General features: G+C 43.3%; 1 protein-coding gene across 2 annotated transcripts in view; it reads left to right on the forward strand.

The window, feature by feature from the left end:
- The window catches only part of LOC103767581 (ubiquinol-cytochrome-c reductase complex assembly factor 1), a 45,256-nt gene extending 22,278 nt beyond the window's left edge, over positions 1-22,978 (forward strand). For both annotated transcript variants that reach the window (XM_018067843.1, XM_018067844.1), the window contains exons 7-9: positions 16,879-16,956; positions 18,356-18,469; positions 21,716-22,978. In XM_018067843.1, the coding sequence (XP_017923332.1) occupies positions 16,879-16,956; positions 18,356-18,469; positions 21,716-21,850 (327 nt within the window). In that variant the 3' untranslated portion in view covers positions 21,851-22,978. The remainder of the gene's footprint in view (positions 1-16,878; positions 16,957-18,355; positions 18,470-21,715) is intronic.
- The last annotated feature ends 192 nt before the right edge of the window (positions 22,979-23,170 follow it).

The raw sequence follows: 23,170 nt of genomic DNA on the forward strand, positions 1-23,170 counted from the left end.
GGAGGAGGCTCAGGGGAGACCTCCTGACTCTGCAACTCCCTGACAGGAGGGGGGAGCCAGGGGGGGGTCGGGCTCTTCTCCCAGGAACCAGCAGCAGGACAAGAGGGCACAGCTTGAGGCTGGATATTAGGAAGAAATTTTTTCCAGAGAGAGTGATCGGACACTGGAATGGGCTGCCCAGGGAAGTGATGGAATCACCACCCTCCATTCCCTGGAGGTGCTGAAGGTGAGACTGGATGTGGCATCAGTGCCATGGGCTGGGAACCACAGTGGAGTTGGATCAAGGGTTGGACTTGATGATCTCAGAGGTCTTTTCCAACCTGGTTGATTCTGTGATTCTGTGATTCTCTGCTGTAACAGAAGGGGCGTTTGGGGATAGGAATGAGCAGCTGGAGTGGGGAGAAACATGACTGGTGCCAAATTGATAACCACAACTTCAGTAATTCCAGCAGAGTTTTGAGTTTTCTCTGTATCTAAAATGGTAAAAGGAAAGTTAATCAGCAAAGTTTTTATGTCAAGTTCCTGTACATGACTATAACTAGTCATAAGTATATTTTAAGTTTTGTGTTCTCAGTATACCTGGTCTTTATCACAAAAGGAACGTTCTAAGGAGAGAGTAGCTGCAAGGAGAGTTCATTTGCAAGTTTGAAGGAAGAGCAAGGTTGAATCTTTCTGGCCTGTTCTGAGGAAGGTTATGATAGTTAGTTGGAATGGTCATTTCTGGCCTTGAAGTCCTGTGTTGGTGACTGCCTTGAGAGGAGGCAGTGCAGAAGCAGTGGCAGTGACAGCAGACCTGATACAGGTGAGGCTGCCAACATTGAGGGCACTTCTGTGGGAGGACAGGGCTGGGAGAGGTCTCCTGTGTTATGGAAGAGGAAAAGAACTGCTCAGTGATTAAATAGAGGTTTGTCTGTGATTAAAATAAATTAGGCTGTTAGAGAAGTGACAGTTTCCACGTAGCAGTAATGACATAGTGTCAAGCCACAGTTGTCAGCTCTCTTGGAGAGGCTGCCAGGGTAACTGGTGAGTTAGGATTTGAGATGCAATCACATTAGTAATTCAGGAAGTGTCTCTCTGATCGTTTATTTTGTATGTTGTTTTAGAAAGTGTTGATTCTGGTGTAACTTCAGTTATCCCATCAGCAGCAGGGTTTTTTCCTAGTTGTTGGGAATTCCGTAGCTTTGCTCTGTTACATGTTGCATTTAAAGACAAGACATCCTCTTAATCTTCTTTTGGATTAAATCTATCAATTCATGCATCTGAGAATTTCTTGCTATGTTAACGTGCTTACATAAATTCCACAATGGGAATCTCCTCTTTCTGATAAGGCAATGTAAGTGAGCCAAGACAAATCAGATGATGGCACCAGGGGAAAAGACTGGATGAAGTAGCTTATGCATTTTTGTCCTTTTCCAATGCCTTCCATGTCATATCAGTGGCTGGTTCTGCTTCCTCTAGGAACTACACACAGCTCAGATCTTTGTTCTGGGTGTAAATTTAAGGTTGCTCTTCTTTTGTCTGTTCCTTTTGACCCTAATTTTGCCTTATATGAGTGAACCTCAAATGCCATGCTGTAGTTTTCTGTGCAGGGTTGGATGCAGCAGAGAACAAAGAGAAGCAAAACTGGCTGTTTGCTGCCCTTTCAGGCATTGCAAGTTACACCTGTATGGAGAGTTTTTCAGTAAAATTTAGGGGAAAAAGAGAGAGTGCTTACAGTCAGTTCTTTGTAAAGGGAAGTACAGTGTTTCCATTTCTCCAAACTAAATTATTCAGTGGCTCCCCAAAACCCCCCAAAGTATAAAAAACCCCATCAGTGTCCCTGTGTTTTTACCCACTCTGGCCCCTCAGGTGTTAACACATGAGTATTACAATGGTGTGGTTGCTGTATGATGGAACTGCAAGGAGCTCTGGAATTACTGCAATGCCGTTCTTTCCCTGCCCTGGCAGGTTGGGCATCTGGTCAGTTTATCCTTGAATTTAAATTTCACAGTCTCTTTGTCTGTAGGAATGATCCTGCAGTGGGAATCACGAGCCTGCTTATTTTGCAATACTGTGATTCCTCTGATACACTCCTGACTGTAGCCTGGTGCTAACACAGCTTTTATATGGCCATAGCAGATGCTCACATGAAGGACCTGCACATTTCAGGGCTTGATCTCCAAAGCAGTTACACCTTTGTGTTTATTTAGTATATTTAGGCATAGGGTTTTCATTAATCTTTAGTGATTTTTTTTTCTTTCATCTTTTAGTTATTCCTGATCTTTCAGTCATTATTCATTAGTTAGTGCCCTGCAGAGACAGGCTGAGAAAGTTGTGTAAAGATCTCACAGCACCTTCCAGAATCTGAAAGGGCTACAGGGAAGCTGGAGAGGGACTGTGCATGAAGAACTGCAGTGACAGGACAAGGGGGAAGGGCTTCAAACTGAAGGAGAGGAAATTTAGGTTAGATATGTGGAAGAAATCCTTACCTGTGAGGGGGGTGAGGCCCTGGCACAGGGCCCAGAGGTTGCCCAGAGAAGGTGTGGCTGCCCCTGGATCCCTGGAAGTGTCCAAGGCCAGGTTGGACAGGGCTTGGAGCAACCTGGAATAGTGGAAGGTGTCCATGCCCATGGCAGGGGATTCAACATGATGGGCTTTAAAGTCCCTCCAACCCAAACCTTCTGTGATTCTGTGATTTTGTCAAGGCAAATTAATTTCTTCGTCTCTTCTGGTAGTATTTATTGTATGTTAGGTGAAAATAATTTATGCATTGGTGTTTCAGGATGTCAGCAGTTCCCTTGACCCTTATCATTGCTCTGTTTTCCTTCCTCAGTGATCCTACCTTCATATCCCACTTCACCCATGCCCCTGCATGGGCAGGTCCTGTTTATTCCATGCTTGTTCACTTTTCTTCACTCACTTCTCTCCCCTTCCCATACCCATACCTGACTGAACGCTTTCTCTCCTCTCACCTTTAGCAATTGCAAGGAGTTTTAAATGACTAATAAAGGGCACTTACCCCAGTGTTATGTTCTCTTTATTAATCTTGATCTGTTTATCACTAATAATTCTTTTAAACTGAAGTAGAGGGTTTGTGAGCTGATGGAGGGACACATAACAACTACTTATTTTCAAGTAGTGTAGTCCTGCAATCAGTACATATTCTACCTCCAAAAGAAGGTAGTCAAATATATCAAGAATAGTAGATAAAAAGAAGGTGTCATTAATGTTCTCTGTCGATGCTTTCAAACTCCAGAATCTGACCCTTTCTCAGAAGTAATGTAAAGGAAAAGAAATTTTACTGGATACTTTTAGGGTGCTAAATTATCATCTGCATAGATCCTAGAAGGTTAGGAAATTCCATTCCCTGCTTTTTCTCTCATGCAATCTATCAAAGATCAAGATTTAATTCCAATTCCTGTACTGTGGTACAAATGACAGAGCACCTGTATGGAATTGCCAGTTGGATGCAATTAGTTTAACTTGCTGACAGACAGAGCTGCAGTTCTTCAGCTCCTTTCCATATCTAGCAACAATTCCAACCCTTGATGCAGAAAATGGACACTATATTCCTGAATTGATATCCATGGTTTTTTGAAATATGCCATCTGCTCTTAAATATACCGGTCCACTGGAGCCCAAAAGGGATAGAATGTAAAGCATTTTAACTGCTAATTTACATCAGCTCCAGCTCCAAATGGAGTTTGTATTATTTCAAAACCTGGTTGTTAAACTGCTGAGATCTAAATCTCAGCTACAAAGTTTTGGGACCTGTTAGGCTGAGCTCCTTCAGCACTCCTGAATGTCGGCGAGAGTCAGAAACCCAAACTTGACACAGCTGTAAAAACACAGGGAGAGCCTGTGGCCTCAGCAAATTCTACTGGTGCAGGCATATTTCAGATATAAATTTTACTCTGCTGTCCCTCGTACTAATGAAGTCAGTCTCTTTCGGTGGGTTTGCAGCCAGGTGTGTCCAGTTCTGTGGCTAACCAGTGCTCTTTACTTAATTTTTCCACTAGTGACATTTCTATCAAACTTTAAAAACAAACAGAAAAATTGGCTTGATGCAATGGCTCCAAGTGTTAATAGTAACATTAGGCTGGGTAAAAGACTTCCTTTGGATCCTGCTTTGCCAGAGATCTCCACCTCGTGGCTTGCAGGGAATAGATTTACACTGTGCAAACTGGCAGCTGCCTCATCAATTTGGGGAGGGAATTCACTCAGGACTAGACATTGCTGCTGTTTGTCCTCCCAACAGAGTTCTGGAGCCACCTGAGTATTGTGCTTTAGTAACTCTGTGGATATAAAAGTTGTTATAAGTTTCAGTGTGTTTTAGACCCTTTAGATGAAGCTGCAGAAGGACTTGTAGGTGCTGGAGTTCCCTGGAATGGGATTTCAGCTGATAAAGGGACAATAAGTATGAGGTTGGAAAAAAATTAAAATAAAAGACCCTAACCCTCCCCCCAAAAAAATTCCAAACAGAAAAAACAAACACCAAAAAACCCCAACACCCCTCCTCCCTCCCCCAAGCACCCCACACTAATATTTCTGGGTGCAAATCACGTGCTGTCTCAGAGAGACCCTTTTAAGGCTTTATTCCAATAACTTGTAGGCTCCCTTTACCCACGTTGGTTGGGTGTGTTGTGGTGGCATTGTGCTGCTGAAATGAATTCAAAGTTGTTTTCAGTGCAAAATAACAATTCATTTTATAACCACACTGTTATAAAATGTGTTCCCAAAGCTGCCAAAGAGATAAGACATGGGGGGAGCTGTGAAGCCCAGCGTGCCAAAGCTGTTTTAATTTATCATAATCTCACTTTCCTGTTTTCCCACCAGACCACTTAGACCCCTGCCCCCTTTTTTTTTCCAGGAACACATCTAGGTGTCTTTTGAGTTCGTTTATTGGCTCTGCTGTTCGTAGCACAATGGAGCCTTTGTTACACTTTTAGCTCGAGCTGTTTATACCCAGTGACCCATAATTTGCTCTCAATTACACTCGTGTACATCTGAAGTAATGCCATCAGAATCAATACTTATAACTGAGAGCTGAGATCAGCTCTGGGAACTTGAACACCATTTTCTGTCTTGATACTCTTTTCACAATTAGAAGATTTCAGTTGATGAAAAATGCCATTTTACCTTAGAGTAGCTACAGAACTTCCTAAACTCAATATAATTCTGTTTTAAGTTCTTCTTACTGTTGAGTACAAAAACTCTGACCTTTGTAACTGAAGACTCAGAAGTCATGGTTGGAGTGAGACCAGCAAAGTTGTAGAATGGCTTTAGAGGATGAGGGGATGAGGTGGAAAATTGATAGAATTTTAAAGTAGAACTTGAGTTTTGTATGAATTGAACTGTTGATTCACCTGCAGTGGGAAGTTGCTGTACTGAGGTACTGAGGGGTCCTTTCCAGGTCTGTCTCTCAAATCTGATTGCAAGTCTTGGAGTCAGTTTGGGATGCACAGAACAGAAAGTACATTTTTGAAAGAGAACGGGGGCAGAGGGAAGGTGGATGCAGAATATTGGGACTGGAATGGGGAGTTGGGATGAAGGAAATGTATTGAAGCAAAGTATTTCAGAGAAGGTGCTGATTTTGTTTAAGGAAATGGATTGGATATGAGATAGAGGACAGTGTTCAGGACAGTTGAAAGGGGTTTTTAAAAACCTATAAAACTAAAGAAGAAAAGGGTTTAATTTCAAATGGTCTATGCATATTTTGAAATGCTTTACTAGGACATTTTAAGGAGAAAAATGTTACAATTTTTAATGACCACTTAGAATATATAGAATCTCACCAGTTCCTAGTGTTCCCTTTTTGAAAAAGAAACTAAACTCTTGCCAAAATAGTGAGATACAAAATTGCTGTGGTTTTTTTTGTTTTGTTTTTTTTTTTTTAAATAGGATATCAGCATTGTATGATTAGTGTTACTTGAAGTTATTGTTTTAAGAACATCACAGAAAATAGTTCATCAACCCTAGATCCTTTCTCAAAGAGCTTGAAAGTTCACAGCAAGTTTCCAGTACTTTGTCATTTCATAAATAATAATATCAAGTACTGTTCCAGAGTAAATTCAGTACATTTGATTCTGGAAACCATAATAACTTCAATATGCAGGACAGTGCATGTGTATGGAATGTTACCTTGAAATATCTTGACTGTGATGAGGTCTGGAGCAAACAGTACCCATGGTGATGCAGATTTAGCTTTACCAAGACATGGAGGTTTGAATTAGGGGTCTCTTTCTCAGGTGGTCTTTAAGGTAGTTGTTCTACAAGTGGAACTGGCACACCTGGCTGAAATGCTTGGGGCATGTTGAGGATTCCTGGTATGGAAATCAAGGTATAATATATAATATATGCTTGGGTTCTTTTCAGCTGGCCTGCCCCAGCGTTCTGTAGAGTCTGGCATAAAAAAATCAATTTAAATTTCCCAGATGTGTTGGATCCTGTTACTGTAAGGTGGTGTCCTTGGTCTGTTCTGTGCCTCGCTCTGGTGCCTGCAGGAATTACACTGGAAGCTGCCTTGTAGCACCTTTTCTAGAGGTACCTTTCTCATTATTCAGTATTATATTACTCTATATTTATTATATTGGGAAAGGTTCTTCCCCGGAGGGTGGTTGGCACTGAACAGGCTCCCAAGGCTGCCAGAGCTCCAGGAGTGTTTGGACAATGCTCTCAGGGACAGGGTGGGATTGTTGGGGTGTCTGTGCAGGGCCAGGAGTTGGGCTGGATGATCTTTGTGGGTCCCCTCTAACCCAGGATATTCTGTGATTCCCCCCATCCTCACCAGAGGGACTCACATGCCCTGTGGTGCCTGTAGGTGTTGGTGCTGCCCCGTGTTCCTTGGGCTCTCCAGAACATGGTGTAGTTGCCGCAGTTCAAATATTGAGCAATGAAATGGCAGCTCCCCACAACTGCCCCATTATTTTATTTTGGCACTGTGGAGGTGCTGGTGGGAGCAGGAAGATGATCCCTGCAGGACCTGCATGGGCTCGACAGGGGGGTCACAGCTGTGTTGTCACTGTGACCTGGCTCCTGCCAGTGCTTTGTGCATCACTCACCAGCCAGGCTGTGATTCACCTGCTGTCAGTGCAGGGTTCAGTGACATGTTGTTATGCCACTTATTTTGGACATTTACATTCTCAGCCTCCAGTTCTTTTGGAGTTTGCCCCAGAGTTGCTCAGCTGAGATCAGCTGGTCTGCTTGGCTAAGCCTTTTGAGGCTCCTGGAGCAGGGTGTCTCCAGTGGGTTTGGTTCTGTTTTAACAACTCTAAGCTGCTGCAATGAAAACATGAATGTGCTTTTAAGCTCCTTCATAAAAAAAGAAAATACCAAGAGCAGTGTCTGTTCTAGATCAGACCAAACCAACCATGGAGAGTTTCCCTGTTGTTCCCATACATTTTAATCATGTTGCTGCTCGTGCTTTTCACTGCAGGGAGAAAGTCACTGATATCTTCTGCTCCCTCTTCAGGAATGAGCAACTTAACTTTTCCTTATGTTTTTGTGCCTGCCTCTCTTGAAAGACAGTAACAAGCATCAGTTAAGAATCTGATACTGTGCAGGGAGTGCTGTGGGGCTTTGAGAGGCTGCCCATTCCCTTCCCCTCACACAACTTCCCTGTCTCTGGCAGCTTGGGCAGCACCCGTGGGTTGTGACTTTGATTAAAGCAGTGTGTAGCTGCTGCTGGCTCTCCCAGCTCACCAGTTGCCACTGCCACACTCTGGAGTGTCTCTGGCTGTTTGCCCAGAGCACCTGTGGCTGCCCCATCCCTGCAAGTGTTCAAGGCCAAGCTGGATGGGGCTTGGAGTTAATTATCCTTACACCTCTGTAAGAGCTTGAATATTGTTGTTTCATTCAGAGGTCAGGAAATAATGCCGAAGATTAAAAGATTTGACAAAAATATCAGTGTATCTAATTTTAGAGATCTCTTTTTGTCACTAGCAAAGTGTGCATCATGTAGATTTTCAGGCTGGTCAGAGGGCCTTGAATCCACAAGGATAACTGCACATAAAAAGGGACATTCAGCTGACGTTGTGGAGGTGGTGGTGTGGATATTTTGGATGGGAGATGGTGGTGTGGATATTTTGGATGGGAGATGGTGGTGTGGATATTTTGGATGGGAGATGGTGGTGTAGATATTTTGGATGGGAGATGGTGGTGTGGATATTTTGGATGGGGGATGGTGGGGTGGATATTTTGGATGTGGAGATGGTGGTGTGGATATTTTGGATGGGAGATGGTGGTGTGGATATTTTGGATGGGAGGTGGTGGTGTGGATATTTTGGATGGGAGGTGGTGGTGTGGATATTTTGGATGGGAGGTGGTGGTGTGGATGGGAGGTGGGGTTAGTACAGTCTTGGTATATGTGAAATGAGCAATGCTGATCTGAATTGGTTTTCAGATGGCTTGGGCACGGATTCCATAAATCACGTGGATTTGGTAGGGAACAGAAGGCAGGCCTGTGAATGACCAGTGGTTTTAGGGGGTGTCACCTGGGCTATATAGTCATTTGTCTCATTGATGCTGAGTGCTGGCAGTGCCTTCTGTTTGTAGATGCTGTTTGAAAACTTCATTTTTCAAAAGCGAGGAAGTGGCAGAGCCCCTGTAATTGATGGAAATCCAGGTCTAAAGCCCCAGAGGACAGAGCTGGGTACCGAGGAGCTTAAAAACAATGTGTCTCCTTGAGAGCATCCTGAATTTACTCTCTTGTATTTCCTGTTCTGTTATGTCCCTGCAGGGGGGAAGATGGCCCATATGTAGGTTTAATCCATGTTATTCAGGAACCAGTGTATAAGGAAATTTTTGGCTTCTTAAAATCCTTGCCCATGCTTTTAGGATCTTCTGGAAGTTTATTTATTCACAGCAGCATCGAATCTGAATGAAATACAGAAGTAAGATGGAAAACTCACAGTGTCTTACCATGCAGCTTTTTCATGGTTCACTTTCTTCCTTTGCCTTTTACTTGAGGGCAGAACTAGGGTAGAGAAATAATTTTTGTTCGCTTCTGAAAGGTTACAGTAATAAAGAAACTCTTGTTAACATCAGAGTATATGGCAGGCAGGAGTTTTCACAGTCTGGCATTGTTTATTTTACCAGCAATTTGGAACCTTCTGCACTCTTAAAATATTGGCAAGAAAATATTTAACTGTTAACTGTTCTGTGGCCTGCGTGTGTTTGAAGCCCTGGGGAGGAGGAGTGCTTGGGGAAATCAGGTTTTTCTCAGCTTATGATTGAAACCAGAAGGTGCAGAATATTGATAGAAGGTGAAAGCAATGTGACTTCAAATTAGAATTTTACCCAAATGTGGAACTGATGGGAGAATGTCAAAGAGGTCACGTATGAGCAGGGCCCTGCCAGGAGGGAGTGGGAAGGCTGATGGAGCAAACACAAATCAGTCTGCCAGGCACTGCAGAAATGAATTTGAAAAGGTGATAGTAATTGTGAGTATTTCCATTTGTCCTGGCCTCAGTCACTGGATATTAGGCTGGTTAATTGCTGACTAATTGTATGGACTCTAACAACTGACACTCCATTTGAAATGAAATAAACATTTTTTTTGGAAATTTTTGGGAGAGGTGATGGGTGACTTGCTGTTCCTATCCAACAGAAGCTTGTTCTGGTCCCATATTCTTGGAGAAAGAATGAGTTTTTTTATTCTTATTATTTTTCCCCTAGGGGAGGATGACCTATTTGGTATGAGCAGGATCATTCTTGCTCATATTTCTACATAAAATGTAGCCTCTTCCCATGAGGGTACTAAAAGCTATGGTAAAGGTAGCAGTTTTTTTTAATTGCACTAGCACTTTTCAGGTGAAATTCCTGCCAAGTCAGCAAAGTGACCTGATGTCTGGTGTCCAGGATCATCTAATGAGCTGTGACTGGAAGCTTGCTGGAAGTCAGGGCAGGAAGGAATAGATACCCAGACAGAGGAGATACCACCAGTATCTGCAAAGGTCAGCAAAAACTGGACAAAACTGAACGTGCTCAGAACTCCTGCTACTGCCAGATGAAGATTCAGAGTGCTGTGTCTGCCAGTGGCCAGAGATATTTGGAATAAAGTATAAGCAGCAGAACTGTGGATCATTATTCCCTCAGGTCTATTCTCCTGGCATTCACTAACGAGTAACCTGAGAGCTGCAGGGGGAATGTCGTGTTTGGGATCACTGACAGAAATCCTCCAGGAATGCACAGGCACTTTTTTTACCTCTCTGGTATTTTTTGCTCTTTAATGCCCCGTGGCAATGACTTCTGCCACTTAATTGTGTTGCATGAGAAAACACTCTCATTTTATTTTTAAGGTATTATTTGTTCATTTCATCAGATTCTTTTCTACATCTTTTTTAATGAGAAACAGTGAACAATAATTCCTTGTTCATCTGCTCAATACCTCTCCATGATCTCTCCATCATCTTCCTCCTCATTTCATCCTGAATATAACTAGTGTTTCCTCATATGTCTCATCATCTTGGTCTTCTCTGTGTGTTTTCTTTTACTTTTGAATCTATTCTGAGATTAAAAGGTAACTAATATGTGCAGTTTTTTATATACACAATGGATTTATGGCAGAACAGGGTTCCTCCTTTTGTTTTATAGTCCTTTCAAATAATGCCTAAAATTTGTCTTTTTCCACACTATTGAATTGTAGAACTTATTTTTTTTCTCTTAAAGATCCAGTTCCAGAATTGTAGCTGCTAAGTGTGTCCACATTATTATATAGATTTTATGGATTATTTTTTAACACCTACTGCTAGTACCATTATCAGCCCTGAAAATCACTATTCATAACTGTCTGTGATTTTTATTTTCATTTATTGTATTTTCTACTGATTTGTACTTACCTGTTTCTGCTGAAATACTTTCCAGAATGGCTGTCACCTTTCCTGGCTCTGCAGCCCTGTTACTGTTATCCAATATGTTTCATTTAGTTTAGTACCTTATGATCCCTGGAATTTTGTTGCTCTTGACTGAAGTCAGGAGTTATTTGAAGTCTTTTTCTGTGGGCAGATCTTATCACCTGGAATATGATGGACTGGAAGTGTTTAAGGCCAGGTTGGACAGGGCTTGGAGCAACCTGGTCTAGTGGAAGTTGCTGGACATGGAGACCTGTTGGAGGTTACTCTCTAAACAAACAGCAAGTGTTGGGAATTACCCTGAGCTGAAATGGGTTGGGAGAATACTTGGAGGAAGCACATATCAGCTTGTAGGACTTTGACTTCTGTCAGGGATCCTGGCTGCTGTTGGAGGCAGGATACCCTGGACCCCTTGGGCTGATCAGTGTTTGTGGTGTGACGCTTCCTGGCAGTTCCTGAGGTTTGTCTCAGTAAAGAACTGGAGTTTCACAGCATCTCTGTGAGTGCTTATGGTGAATATTTACCTTAATGATTCATCCACCTTTACTACTGTCTCCTACAAGTGCCTCTTCTAAACTGGGTTCTGGAACTTCCTTTCAGTTTATCCGGCTGAATTCCTGATTCCGGTGGGTTCAGAAACACGTTCGTGACCAGTTTTAGGCTTTTAGCAAGCAGTGTTTTAAGAGGCATCACAGGAAAACCCCTCAACAACTGCTCACCTTACAGGGGATCAGCACAACTCGACAGAGCACAGCAATTTGACCTCTTTTCTCTGATCCTTCTCTTGAGAGGTTGTCAGTGAGCTCTGCCAGCCACGTTCTGCAGGGAAGCAGGAATTTGGAATAAGCCCCCATACACTGGATTCAGTTCAGATTGTACTGGAATCTCCTCTGCATCTGTAACTATTACCATGGCAGAGTTTCCTAATTAATAAGCTGCAAGATAAGAACAAACCTCATTTTCTGGGTATCAGGCAGGTAGGGATGAGCATCTGGTTTTGCTGAAACTTGTTGTATAACTTGCTTTTCTGTGTCTGCTTGGAATAAACTTGCTCTAAGGAGTCTTATTTATTAATCAATTAATAAATGATTACACAATTGGTATGAAGGTAGCAGAACGTGTACAAGTTTTTCCATTACCATGGTGTTTTTATGGGTTGAAGATTTTGGCAGGAGCTGGTTCTGTTACAACATAACATTTAGCTTTTATCTAGGTTAATACAATATTGGGGTAGGTTGTCACCAAATGTTGAAGAAGGCTTTAAAGACTCTTCTCTGAAGTTAATAATTAATGAGGTGGATTACAAAACTACTTCTAATTAAAAAATTACAAAATTTATCAGAAGAGTTAATATTTAAAGTATGCAGGGACTCACAGCTGTGGCTAATTACAAGCAGTGATCTGCTTTGCAGACAAAGTAGCAGAGTGGTTAATAAAAGACTCTAAAAGTGAATAATTTCTTCAATATCTTTGTGAGATTGCCTGAAGGAACTGGCCTTTATTTACTGCTGCAGAAATATTTTTAATCTCTTTTATTAATTTAATCTTTTTGATCCTAGCTACAGTCTCAGTAATTTCAAAATTACTGTCCTACAAGCAATAGTGATGTTATAGGACAAAATAAAAGGGCTGCATGCAGCTTTGCCCATTTAATGTCATGTGTGTTTATTAAGAGGGCAGCAGACACCCAAAAAGCCCGTATATAACTGTATGTGCTTAAATATTATTTATAACTAATGTAAACTACCTTTCAAGTCATTCTTTCCAATTGCAACTTGAGAGAATGGGCATAAAAATGTCTAAATGTTTGCAAGATGACCTTTTTATCAAGAAAGCTTGGTCCTGGGAGCTTTTGCTGATATTCCTGCTCCAGCAATCAGAAGTGTCCGTGGGAGTGGATGATGTTTATGGCAGTGGGGCTGCAGAAGTCCCCAGAGTGGACTCAGACCTGTGTACCTTGTTTGGTACACAGGAATGAATTTATTTTTGCTGTATCAGCATAAAACCACTACTTTGCTGTAGTGTTGACCACTTTGACCACTCCAGCCGTGTGCTGCTGATGTGGTGTGTCAGTGCACCCAGTGTGAACATAACCTGAAAGAGCCTAATCTGAGTTTGAAAAGATGACTGTGCCCACACATCTGCTGCGTGCAGGTACAGGAGCAGATACATTGTACAGAAGAGTCTTTTTATTCTAGCAGGAATGGTATAATGAGAATGAGGAGGTGGAAACCCAAGCCAGAAAATTCAAATATGAAATGAGATACACATGTTCAACTGTGAGGGTGATATGCTTTAGCCAAACACAACTTAGTGAGCTTAGTACAGGGGGAACTCGGTGAAATGTAATGGTCTGTGATATGCAGAGGGTCAGGTTCTATGATCTAATCATTTCTTCTGGCTGAAATCTTTTCATAAAAAAATCTAGTTCAAGCATAACTTACAGCCCAAAGAGAGGAGTTGCTGCCTGAAATTCAATGACTAGTGCTTGTACAAGGCAGTTAGAAATGCCCCTTCTGGCTTTATAGTCTATGGATGGATTAATGTGTTAAAGTAGCTTAAGGGTGCAACGCATGCTGGCAAAAGCTGAAGCAGAAAGAAACTCCTGTTCAAGCGCTCTCAGACAGTGACTCCTGTTCAAGTGCTCTCAGACAGTGACTCCTGTTCAAGTGCTCTCAGACAGTGCAGCCTGTGGCCATCACAGCTGGGGCTGTGCTGGCAGGACACGGGGGTGCAGTGAAACCACTGGGGATCCGCAGGCCCTGCTCCGTGGGGACGGGCTGTTCCTGTCCCAGATCCCCGGGCTGGATGGCTTCAAGCAGGCAGAGCACATCAGAGCCTGAAGAATCAGGAATTGTTAAGGTTGGGAAATACCATTAAGAATATCAAGTCATCATCAACCCAACACCACCTCTATATTCACCATTAAACCACGTCCCCAAGTGCCGCATCCACATGTTTCTTGAACACTTCCAGGGATGGTGGCTCCACCACTGCCCTGGGCAGCCTGTCCTAATGCTTTACAACTCTTTCTGCTGTTTCTTTTCCCTAATATCCAATTTAAGCCTCCCGTGGCACAACTTGAGGCCATTTGCTCTCGTCCTGTCACTTGTTACCTTCCAGTCTGTGCACACTGAGCCTGCTCTGCACCGGGAGCCAAAACAAGTGGGGAGGAGGAGGAGATACATTACCCAGGAATGCTCTCAGTCCAACACAGGACACTGCTATGGGCTGATCCTAGAGCAGCGTTCACTTTAAATACTGTGCCCATGTGTAAGGTATTTTCCTACCTGTCCAGCAGCACAGGAAAGCAGTGTGCTCTTACTTTCCTAGAACTCTTAGAATGCAAAATCTTGACTGAGGCTCGACGCTGTAACTCGTGACCCTCAGCACTTGGCTGTTGGGTGATGCAAACTCCTTCAGGCCAAAGATGAGGTTCCTTCAGTACGACACTGAAAATGCAGCATCTGTTTGCTGCAGTTGTCCCATGGGCAGAAGTCTTTCAGTGAAGAGTTGTGACATGTAGTAGGAAGATACGTTAGCTGCACATTTCCTTTTGTAAAGGTCTTGGAGGGGTGAGATCTGTACCAAAAATGGGTTCCTTGTTTTGCACTAACACAGTCCTGGGCCAGTCAGGCGATAGTCCATAAATCTCTCCAGTGACAGCTCTGCACTGGGTTGTTCCAAGGAAGGCAAAGGGGCGAAGTCCCAAGAAGAGCTCCAGATGTTACTGATTTTTTCCCTGTTATTAGCAATTACTCACTTGGAATTCTCTAGCAGTTTTCCTTCTTAATAACAGAGTGTGGAAGAGTCAGCAGAATCATGACCAACCAGATCATGAAACTTGCCAGTGGTGAGAACATGCACAAACTCTGAAAGAGGAAGCGCTTCCAGCAAATGCTGATTTGGATTTACTCATTTTTCTTGATTTATAAAGAAGGATTTTTTCCCTCAGTGTTTGTACCTAACCAGTGCCAGTTATATTCTTCAGAAACTGCAATATTCCTTTAAATATCATTTTATTGCCTAAGATACAGCTCCATCCCCAGACTCATGTTTTATATCCGAAACTGTCTTTTAAGATGTATTTATTGCCATGTTTGTTTAACTTGGTTATCTCCTTCATCCATCTATTTCTTGCTAACTTAAAGCTGCTGCTCTTTGTTTTTAGTAGGGAAAGCTGCTTCCCCAGGGATGTATAGTCCAGGACTTGTCTCTGTAATGGGACTATTTGTTTTCTTTGCCCCTTGCAGTTGCCTGCTGTAACATTTGTAGTATGTGTTAAGTAATCCTTGAGGTAACATTTTTATTATGTCATAAAAAGTGCGTGGCAAATATATAATAACTCATGGAATTTGTTTGTTTAAAATGGAAGGATAATTTATTGAGTGTGTTACATGAGACCTGCTCCCCCTTATTAGAGCTGTAGAAGTGCAGCTTATTTAGAAGTATGTTCTATTGAGAAAAACCACGATCTCTGACATGCATAGAAGGTTTGAGCATGGTTGGGTAGAAATGACATCATAGTTTATGTACTCAATAAAAATTTAATTAAGTCATTACAGAAGTTGCAGTCATCATTTAACCCTCTGATTTCTTATGTTTAGTTCTTTTTTTAAACATTCAATAATAACCAGTCTCCAAATCTTGATAGCCTATAAAATATCTGCATGAATTTTAATAGTTTATATTAATGGAAAAATATGAGTAACTGACATAAAAGGAATTTTCCTTGTGTTTGCACTATGTGCATTGCTATAAAAATCAACAGATGAAAAAAGACAGTGGTTTAATGGAAGAATATCTGAACTGGAGATTTGCTCACTTGGCAAAAACTAACTCCTGTTTTGACAGAAAACCTGTTGCATAATTACTGAGGTGAATACTCATAAGGATGCTGAGAGAGTATTCAGGACAAGAGGTTCCCAGTGTGTTGGGCTGTACCTCAAGGACCCTGCACTCCTGTTCACTGTCTCTGTTTTGTAAAACTTGACTCCAGGCTCAGTCTCACACCTGAGTGTCCTGCTGGCAGGCAGGGCTTGATTATCCTTGTCATTTATAGTTCAGTAGAAAAGAAACGCTTGGATCCCTCACGAGAGCCAGGACAAAGAAGCAGCTTTGCCAAAGTGTAGCTGAGCCCTTGGGAGAGGACCTGAGTCACTTTGGTGATGAAGCACAGGCAAAAGGGACAGACTGTGCACGAGGGAGATGCACAGGAGGCACTTCAGCCGTCCCTCTGCATCCAGCAGTTGCTCCAGTTCCATCTTAAGCTCACATGGGGTCAGTTCTCAAGCCAATGGGTGGCTTAGGCCAAACCAGCAAATATTTAAGCAGTTGTTAAATTTAGTTGAAAGTCAGTGTGGAACTTGGACTGAGGCACACAGCATTAGGGGGAAGTCGCTGGATCATCACAAACTCTGAAAGAAATTTAGTCATAGTCAAAAACTAGTGAGTCTGAGCTCCCAGAGATGCTGTAGAGGCAGAATTCATGTGCTTGCTGACTGAGAGCCAGTGCTGACAGGTAAGGAGGGAGCAGTGGTGGGGATGGTGTCTCTGTCTTTAGCATTCCTGTACTTTCACTGCAGTGGCATGTCCAGTTCTGCAGTCCATGCTTTGGGAGAAAAAAGTTGAAAAACCTTTGAGTTTCTAAGAATGAATCAAGGTCTGGAAAAGCTGCTCAATAGTTAAACTACAGAGGAGTCTCCATTCTCTTGGGCTGTGCTGGCACTGCCAGGACAGCTTTGCTTCCTGCTGCTCCAGCAACGTTTTCTCTCCGCTCATGCAGTGGTGGCAGAGCTGTTGGCTCAGGGTGGTTCTGCCAGTTGTATATTGAGTAACACCAACTGCATTTGTGTCAGAATGAACAGAGCTGTGTCTCAGGGGGGTTCTACAGGGACTGACTGCACCAGGGTTTTGCTTACAGCTCCTTCCTCAGCAAGCTGGGCTGGGACACTGGTTTTTCTTTGCCTGCTCGCAGTGAAACTGGTAATATTTTCTCCTCACCCCCTCTTTAGAGCCTACACTGATGGTTTTCTGGCTTATTTTTCAGATTAATTCTGTTGCTCTAAAGGAAGATTTGAAAAGTATGGTAGAAAATTTCTATGCAGCTCTGTTTGGATACGATGAGGTAAGAAGGATGTTTTCAGTGAATGTGCCACAACTGGGCCATCTAATTCATGAACTCAGAATATTCCAGATATTAGGTAGAACATTCAGTGTCCATATCTTTGGAGAAATGTTATGTTAGGGAAGAGACTTCTTAGTTATGTACCCTGAATGAAAGGACTTTTAAGAAAACAGCACAGAGCACATAGATTTAAACCATGGGATGTGGAAGGGGTTAGGATGTTCTTGATGCTACTTCTCCACCCCTGCTTGGCCATCACTAAATCATTTCCTCCCTCTGAATCCCATTGTACTAAGCTGTACTTTGAAAACAAAGAGTATTTATGGAGTATTTATAGGGAGTCTATGTGAGAATATTTATAGGCAGTACCTAATAATATGTGGGGGCAAAAGCACCACTGTGCACAAGTGTCTGCAGGACTTCCAAGAGGAAAATACAATGACATCATCTCTTTTTGTAGTTATTTTTTTGCTCTAGTGAGTGTTGCTCTTCAGATGCTCTTATTCACATAGTGGTACTATTTCTTTGCACAGTGATTTGCATTATTAATATCTTGTAAATGTAAAGTCATAGAGTTGTGGACAGTATTACACATACAAATTTATAATCTAGTTATAACTAGATGTGTCTGCCTGTGTTTTGTTGACAGTCTTTTTGGAAACAAAATGTCTGCTTCAATTAAAGACAAATGTTGACTTTTTAATTTTTAACTGAATATTTTACAGTCCTGTTTTGCCTTTGGCAAATGTACTAGCAGAAAACAGGAGTTAAGAGACTATAGTGATAATACCACATAATCTAAGAAGACAATAAAAGTGGGAGAGGATTTGGATGAAAAGCTTCATGGATGTGGTTCCTGTATAAACCAAAGCCAATATTAGATTTAACTGGAAAAATCCACATGATTCTTGATGAGGAGGAGTTCTCTCTCATTTAGAATGAAAAGTAAAAAAGCAAAGCAAAATAGCAAAATCCAGACTACATTTCTGCAACGTTGGATTAAATATCCTTTAATTTTTCTTTCCTAAGTCTTATGGGCTTCACACGTTCCCATGAGATGGTGCTGCCTTCTCTGCAAGGTCACCACTTTTATGGTGAAGATTTCATAACACAGAAATGCAGTTATCAACTCCTGCATTAGGAATACCCTGACCCAGGTTTTTTCCAAATTAACTTGCCAGAGTATTGGTTACAGGCTGCTCTGTAAATTAATTTAAGGCCAGGGTTGTTTTTCCATTCTGGGAAAGAGTGATGTTGCTGCCTTTCCATGTGCAGGGCCCGTGGCAGCTGTGGCTGTGAGACAGGTGCCATGGCCAGGGGCCAAGTGCACTGACGTGGGTGTCTCGTGTTCAGACCCTCTTCACGTGCAGTTTTTAATCCCCCTCTGTACTTCCTTTAGGGAATCTTGTCTGATGATCATGTTCTGGCAGCAGCTCTTTGGAGGAACCTTTTTAACAGGAACTGTGACGACCCTCGGCATCTGGAGTTACTCGTGGAGTACGTGCGCAAACAGGTACGGAGGGAGGCTCCTCCCCAGCCTCTCTTTACAATAGTGAATACTTGTTTTTATTGCTTGCATATGTAGCTCAGTTCTCATAAATAAATCTGATTTTAATATTCAGTGATCATGTTTAAGGAGAAAAAGGTAAAAATATAAAATCTGGATTATATTTATTATAGAATCGGAGACTATCCTGGGTTTGGAAGGGACCCACAAGGATCATCCAGTCCAACTCCTGGCCCTGCACAGGATACCCCAGCAATCCCACCCTGTCCCTGAGAGCATTGTCCAAACACTCCTGCAGCTCTGGCAGCCTTGGGGCTGTGCCCACTGCCCTGGGGAGCCTGGTCAGTGCCAACCACCCTCTGGGGGAAGAACCTTTCCCTGAGATCCACCCTGACCCTACCCTGGCACAGCTCCAGCCATTCTCTCTGGTCCTGTCACTGGTCATCAGAGAGAAGAGATCATTATTGCAGTTTGGTGAAAAGAGAAGCTCACAGAATATTGAACCACTTCTGCTCCTCTTTCTGGACATCTGCTATGGAGGGGCTTGAAAAATCTGTCAGAAATGGGCTGCAGCTTGTTGTAGGTTATAATTGTTGTTTTGGAACTGGGATCCTCATAGTGAAATAGCTTGGAAGTCTCTGATGATCTTTGGGGGAAAGAAGGAAAAGGTTTTGTTTTCAAGACTAATTTCTGTTTCTTTCAGTTATTACCTGGAGGAGACAATACTGAGTAATGTTTGTCCTCTTAACCTTGAGGAGGTTTGTGATTAAGGTTTCTAGGAAATGTTCATGGGATACAGCCCAGGTGGGCATCAAAGAAAAGGGTGAGAGAGGTTCTGGAGAAAGAGTGTAGGGTGTTGGACAGGGAATTGAGGACCAGAATTTCCACAGCATCATTCCCTGTAATGTTTCCAATACTGTATTCAGGATCAGATAGAGGTTTAGAGAGAAAGTATTTCAGTTTGTGTCTGAGAAAATGGCATGGGAAATCAAGGGCTAGGCTTCCCAAGGGACTGAGGACACTTTGGGAATGCCAGAAGGCTCTCGGGAGGGACTGGCTTAATTTAATGCTGAGGGTTGCTGATGCTTAACATCAGTGGGGCTGTAGGAAAGTTTGCAGGCAGCAAACACATATAAGAAGTCACTTGGGACAATTTCCTGCCAGATAGGGAATTTGTTGCACTTCTGTATATTCAAGCAAAGGTCAGAAGCAATCAGCAGTTCAATAGGAAAGAGTGATCAGGTAGAAAAATGTGGCACGTTGGGGAGGAATCAGCACAGGTTCTGTGCAGATGGGTCATTCCTGCAGATAGGTGGTGCACTTGAGGAGAACATTCCCAGCTTTACAGATGTGTCAATGAGCTCTGAACTTTTACCACACAAGAACGAGGCATTGAGATTACATTGTATTATCAAAACTTCAGCTCAGCACTCTGTAGTCTTTAAAAAAAATGTAAAACAAATGCTCAGAGCTATTAAAGAATAGAGAAAAAAATGGTGCTGTCCTGCCACTTTTTACATCCATGGGACCTGTATGAGCTTGAATGTGTCTAGTTTGGGTGCTGACCATCAAGACAGACAAAACCTGAACTGGAGAAGGCTTAGAGAGGACCAGTAAGGGTGACAGTGAAACAGCTCCTTTATTAGCAAAGAGTCCAAAAAAAACCAACTGAGAAAGAATAGGAGATAGCTCTTGGAAATCCTGAAGGCATGTGAAAGGTGTGCAAGGAAAGGTGTTCAGTGACACAGGAACAGGGGGACAGAATGTTGCCACTGCACATGGATTCCAAAGCCACTGTCCAGGGCCATTACAACCACTTCAGGCTCAAATTCCCTGAAAGAAAAGATTTTGAGAGGGAGGGAAAAGAAATCAGGAAGATAGCACTGTGTGCATGTGCTGTGTTTAACTCCTCCTGGGGAATCTACTGGTGGTGGCTGTGAGGAGCAGGGCATTGTGCTTAGGTGGCTTTTTGATGTGGCCATTGGTGCATTCTTTCCTCTGTTGAGAAACTCCTTGTCCAATTATCCTTTGTTTCCAGTACCATTGTGTACCAGGTCTTCCCCACGATTTCCTGTGGATCCTTCTCTAACATTGGCTATTAGTGGATGCCAGAGAAGAATATACTAACAGGGCAACATATGCACTGTGCCCCTGCTCAGCTCTCCCAGCCTTTCTGAGCCAGCAGTGGTCAGCTTGGCTTCCACTGACCCTTGAGGGACTATTTTCTTTTTCTTTCCCCTCCCTGTATCTACAGTGTCCTGTGGCAGCAAGTTAATCCTATGCTATATGGCAAGAGGTTTTTTTATTTTGCTTAAATTTCATTAAATCCCCAAGTATTTTGCCCAGAGAAGCTGTGGCTGCCCCATCCCTGGGAGTGTCCAAGGCCAGGTTGGACGGAAGGTGTCCCTGCCATGGAGGGGTGGGACAGGATGGGCTTTAAGGTCCCTTCCAACCCAAACCACTCTGGGATTTCTTGTATTGTGAGGATGAGTGTTCATTCCATGTTCATCTCCTACAGCTCCTGTGCTTTTATGTGATAAATCCCAGGTGCTCCCTACTGGTCAGGCCTTTTTTGTGTACTGAAAAGCCTCAGTCTGTGTGAAGCCCTTTTAATGAGAGCCCTCCACAGGGTGATGATATGGGCAGTGTCACCTGCAGGAATGCCAGGAAGATAAAATGACTCACGGTAGCTCTGCGTGGCTCCTCTTTGCCCTGATGCCAAACTCTCAGAGGAGGCATTAGCTGAGGTGTTAGTGGAGAGCCTGTCACAGGTGACTCCAGAGGATCTGCAGATCCTTATCTCCCAAGCCTTGCCGTGGTGCTTTGCAGTCACAGAATCACAGAATATGCTGAGTTGGAAGGGACCCACAAGGATCACCCAGTCCAAGTCCTGGCCCTGCACAGGCCCATCCCCAGAGTCACCCCCTGTGCCCCAGAGGATCATCCAAACTCTCCTGGAGCTCTGGCAGCCTTGGGGCTGTGCCCACTGCCCTGGGGAGCCTGGTCAGTGCCCAACCAGCCTCTGGGGGAAGAACCTTTTTCTAATATCCAACCCAAACCTTCCTGACACAACTTCAGGCCATTCCCTCGGGTCTTGTCACAGTGGGAAGCGATCTTTTTAGGTCTACCTCCTGCAAATGGCAAAGCAGGCAAAAATCTCCCTGTTGTGCTTGCCTTCTGCACGTGTTTGTGCAGCTCTTGAGAGCCTTGACTGGGTGATGGGACAGAGGCAGTGACTTGCTGTGCTTGCAGGTGCAGCACCTGGACGCGCTGAGCGGGGAGGACCTGCTGCTGACGGGCGAGGTGAGCTGGCGGCCGCTGGTGGAGAGCGACGCCCGCAGCATCCTCAAGCCCCTCTCCCCCGTTTACAACGACGAAGGACTCTGAGATCCCTGTGGGAACAGCTTGGGAGGCAGGCCTGAAGTGGGACTGGGCCGAGGCTGTGGGCTCAGGAAGGAAAATCTGCTGTTGGAAGAAAAATGTTTCATTAGCTATCCCATCCGTGGTGCCTCAGTAGCAACCTGGACAGCCATTCTCCTCTGAACCTTCACCCGCAAGTAAATCCTCGTTGGTTTGAGAACCTCTGTCCTTTTTATGGCCCTGAGTGGCCCTGGCTGTCAAATGGGCAGAGCTGCCTTCTGTCTTTAGGAAACCAGGTATTCACCATGACATAGAGTTCTCTCAAGAAGACATTTCTCTCCTTTGCCTCGTTTAAAGAGCTGCTACCCAGAGACACAGTGGTGTCCTCTGCTCCCTGAATGGTTGTCAATGCAAATCTGAGCTTTGCATATTAGATGTTAAATATATGTTTTAAAAGCCTGATATTGAGATGGAATGGTCCATCTTTGCTTTAGTGGAGTTAAGAATTGCTTTAAAAGATTCTGGAGGGTTTTCTGTGAAAATCCTTTTTTAGAAACTCTGCTCTGTTGCACAAGAATGAGAGAATGCAAAGAATAATGCACGGTCCCCAGCAATCCTCTGTGTCTCTGGCCATCTTAGGGAGATTAAAGCCCAAATCATGGCTGGGCTGGCACTAAAAGCTGCCTCAGTACTTGATGTTCCAGTCTGCCTTGCTGATACTTCCACGTTCTCTGTAGAGTTGTGCTCTAGGAATTTCTTCCTGAAAAGAACATCCCTGTTTGTGTCGCTGGGACAGGACTCTGCCATCCTCCTTACCCCATAACATGGTCCAGGGCTTTTTAACAAGACCCATCAGTGCCAGAGAAAACTTTCTATGGCTGTGCAGGCAAACAATGCCAACACAGTAATTAGGGGAGCAGGAGCTGCACTGGTGAGATCAGCAGAGGCTGAGGTGCTCTGTGTGGGTGGAGGGTTCACCAGGCTGTTTCCAGGTCAGTGGCAAAACTAGTTTTCATTTCTCTCCTGTCCAAAATCCAAGTCAATAATAAATGTCAGTCTGGGTAAAATTGCTGTGTGTTTGTTTTTTGCGCCCTGTGTGCTTTTGATAAGAATAAGCCCTATAAAATCAGGGCTTATTCCTAATAAAAATATTAAACAAAAGTCAAAGGTGATAGTCCTTAATTTATGAATTTAATCCTCAATTTGTGACTCCTTAATCTGGTGAAAGTGTGACTGTGCCTGGCTGTGACTGTTCTTCCTTCTCAAGTTGCTTTCTTCATAGTGTGTGTGTGTGTTGGGGAATATTTGCCATCCCTTCTCCATGCAAAGAGCAGTGGGATGCAGGAT

The sequence above is a fragment of the Manacus vitellinus genome, unplaced genomic scaffold (assembly GCF_001715985.3).
Source record: "Manacus vitellinus isolate BGI_N305 unplaced genomic scaffold, ASM171598v3 scaffold_124_pilon, whole genome shotgun sequence".
NCBI classification, from domain to species: domain Eukaryota; kingdom Metazoa; phylum Chordata; class Aves; order Passeriformes; family Pipridae; genus Manacus; species Manacus vitellinus.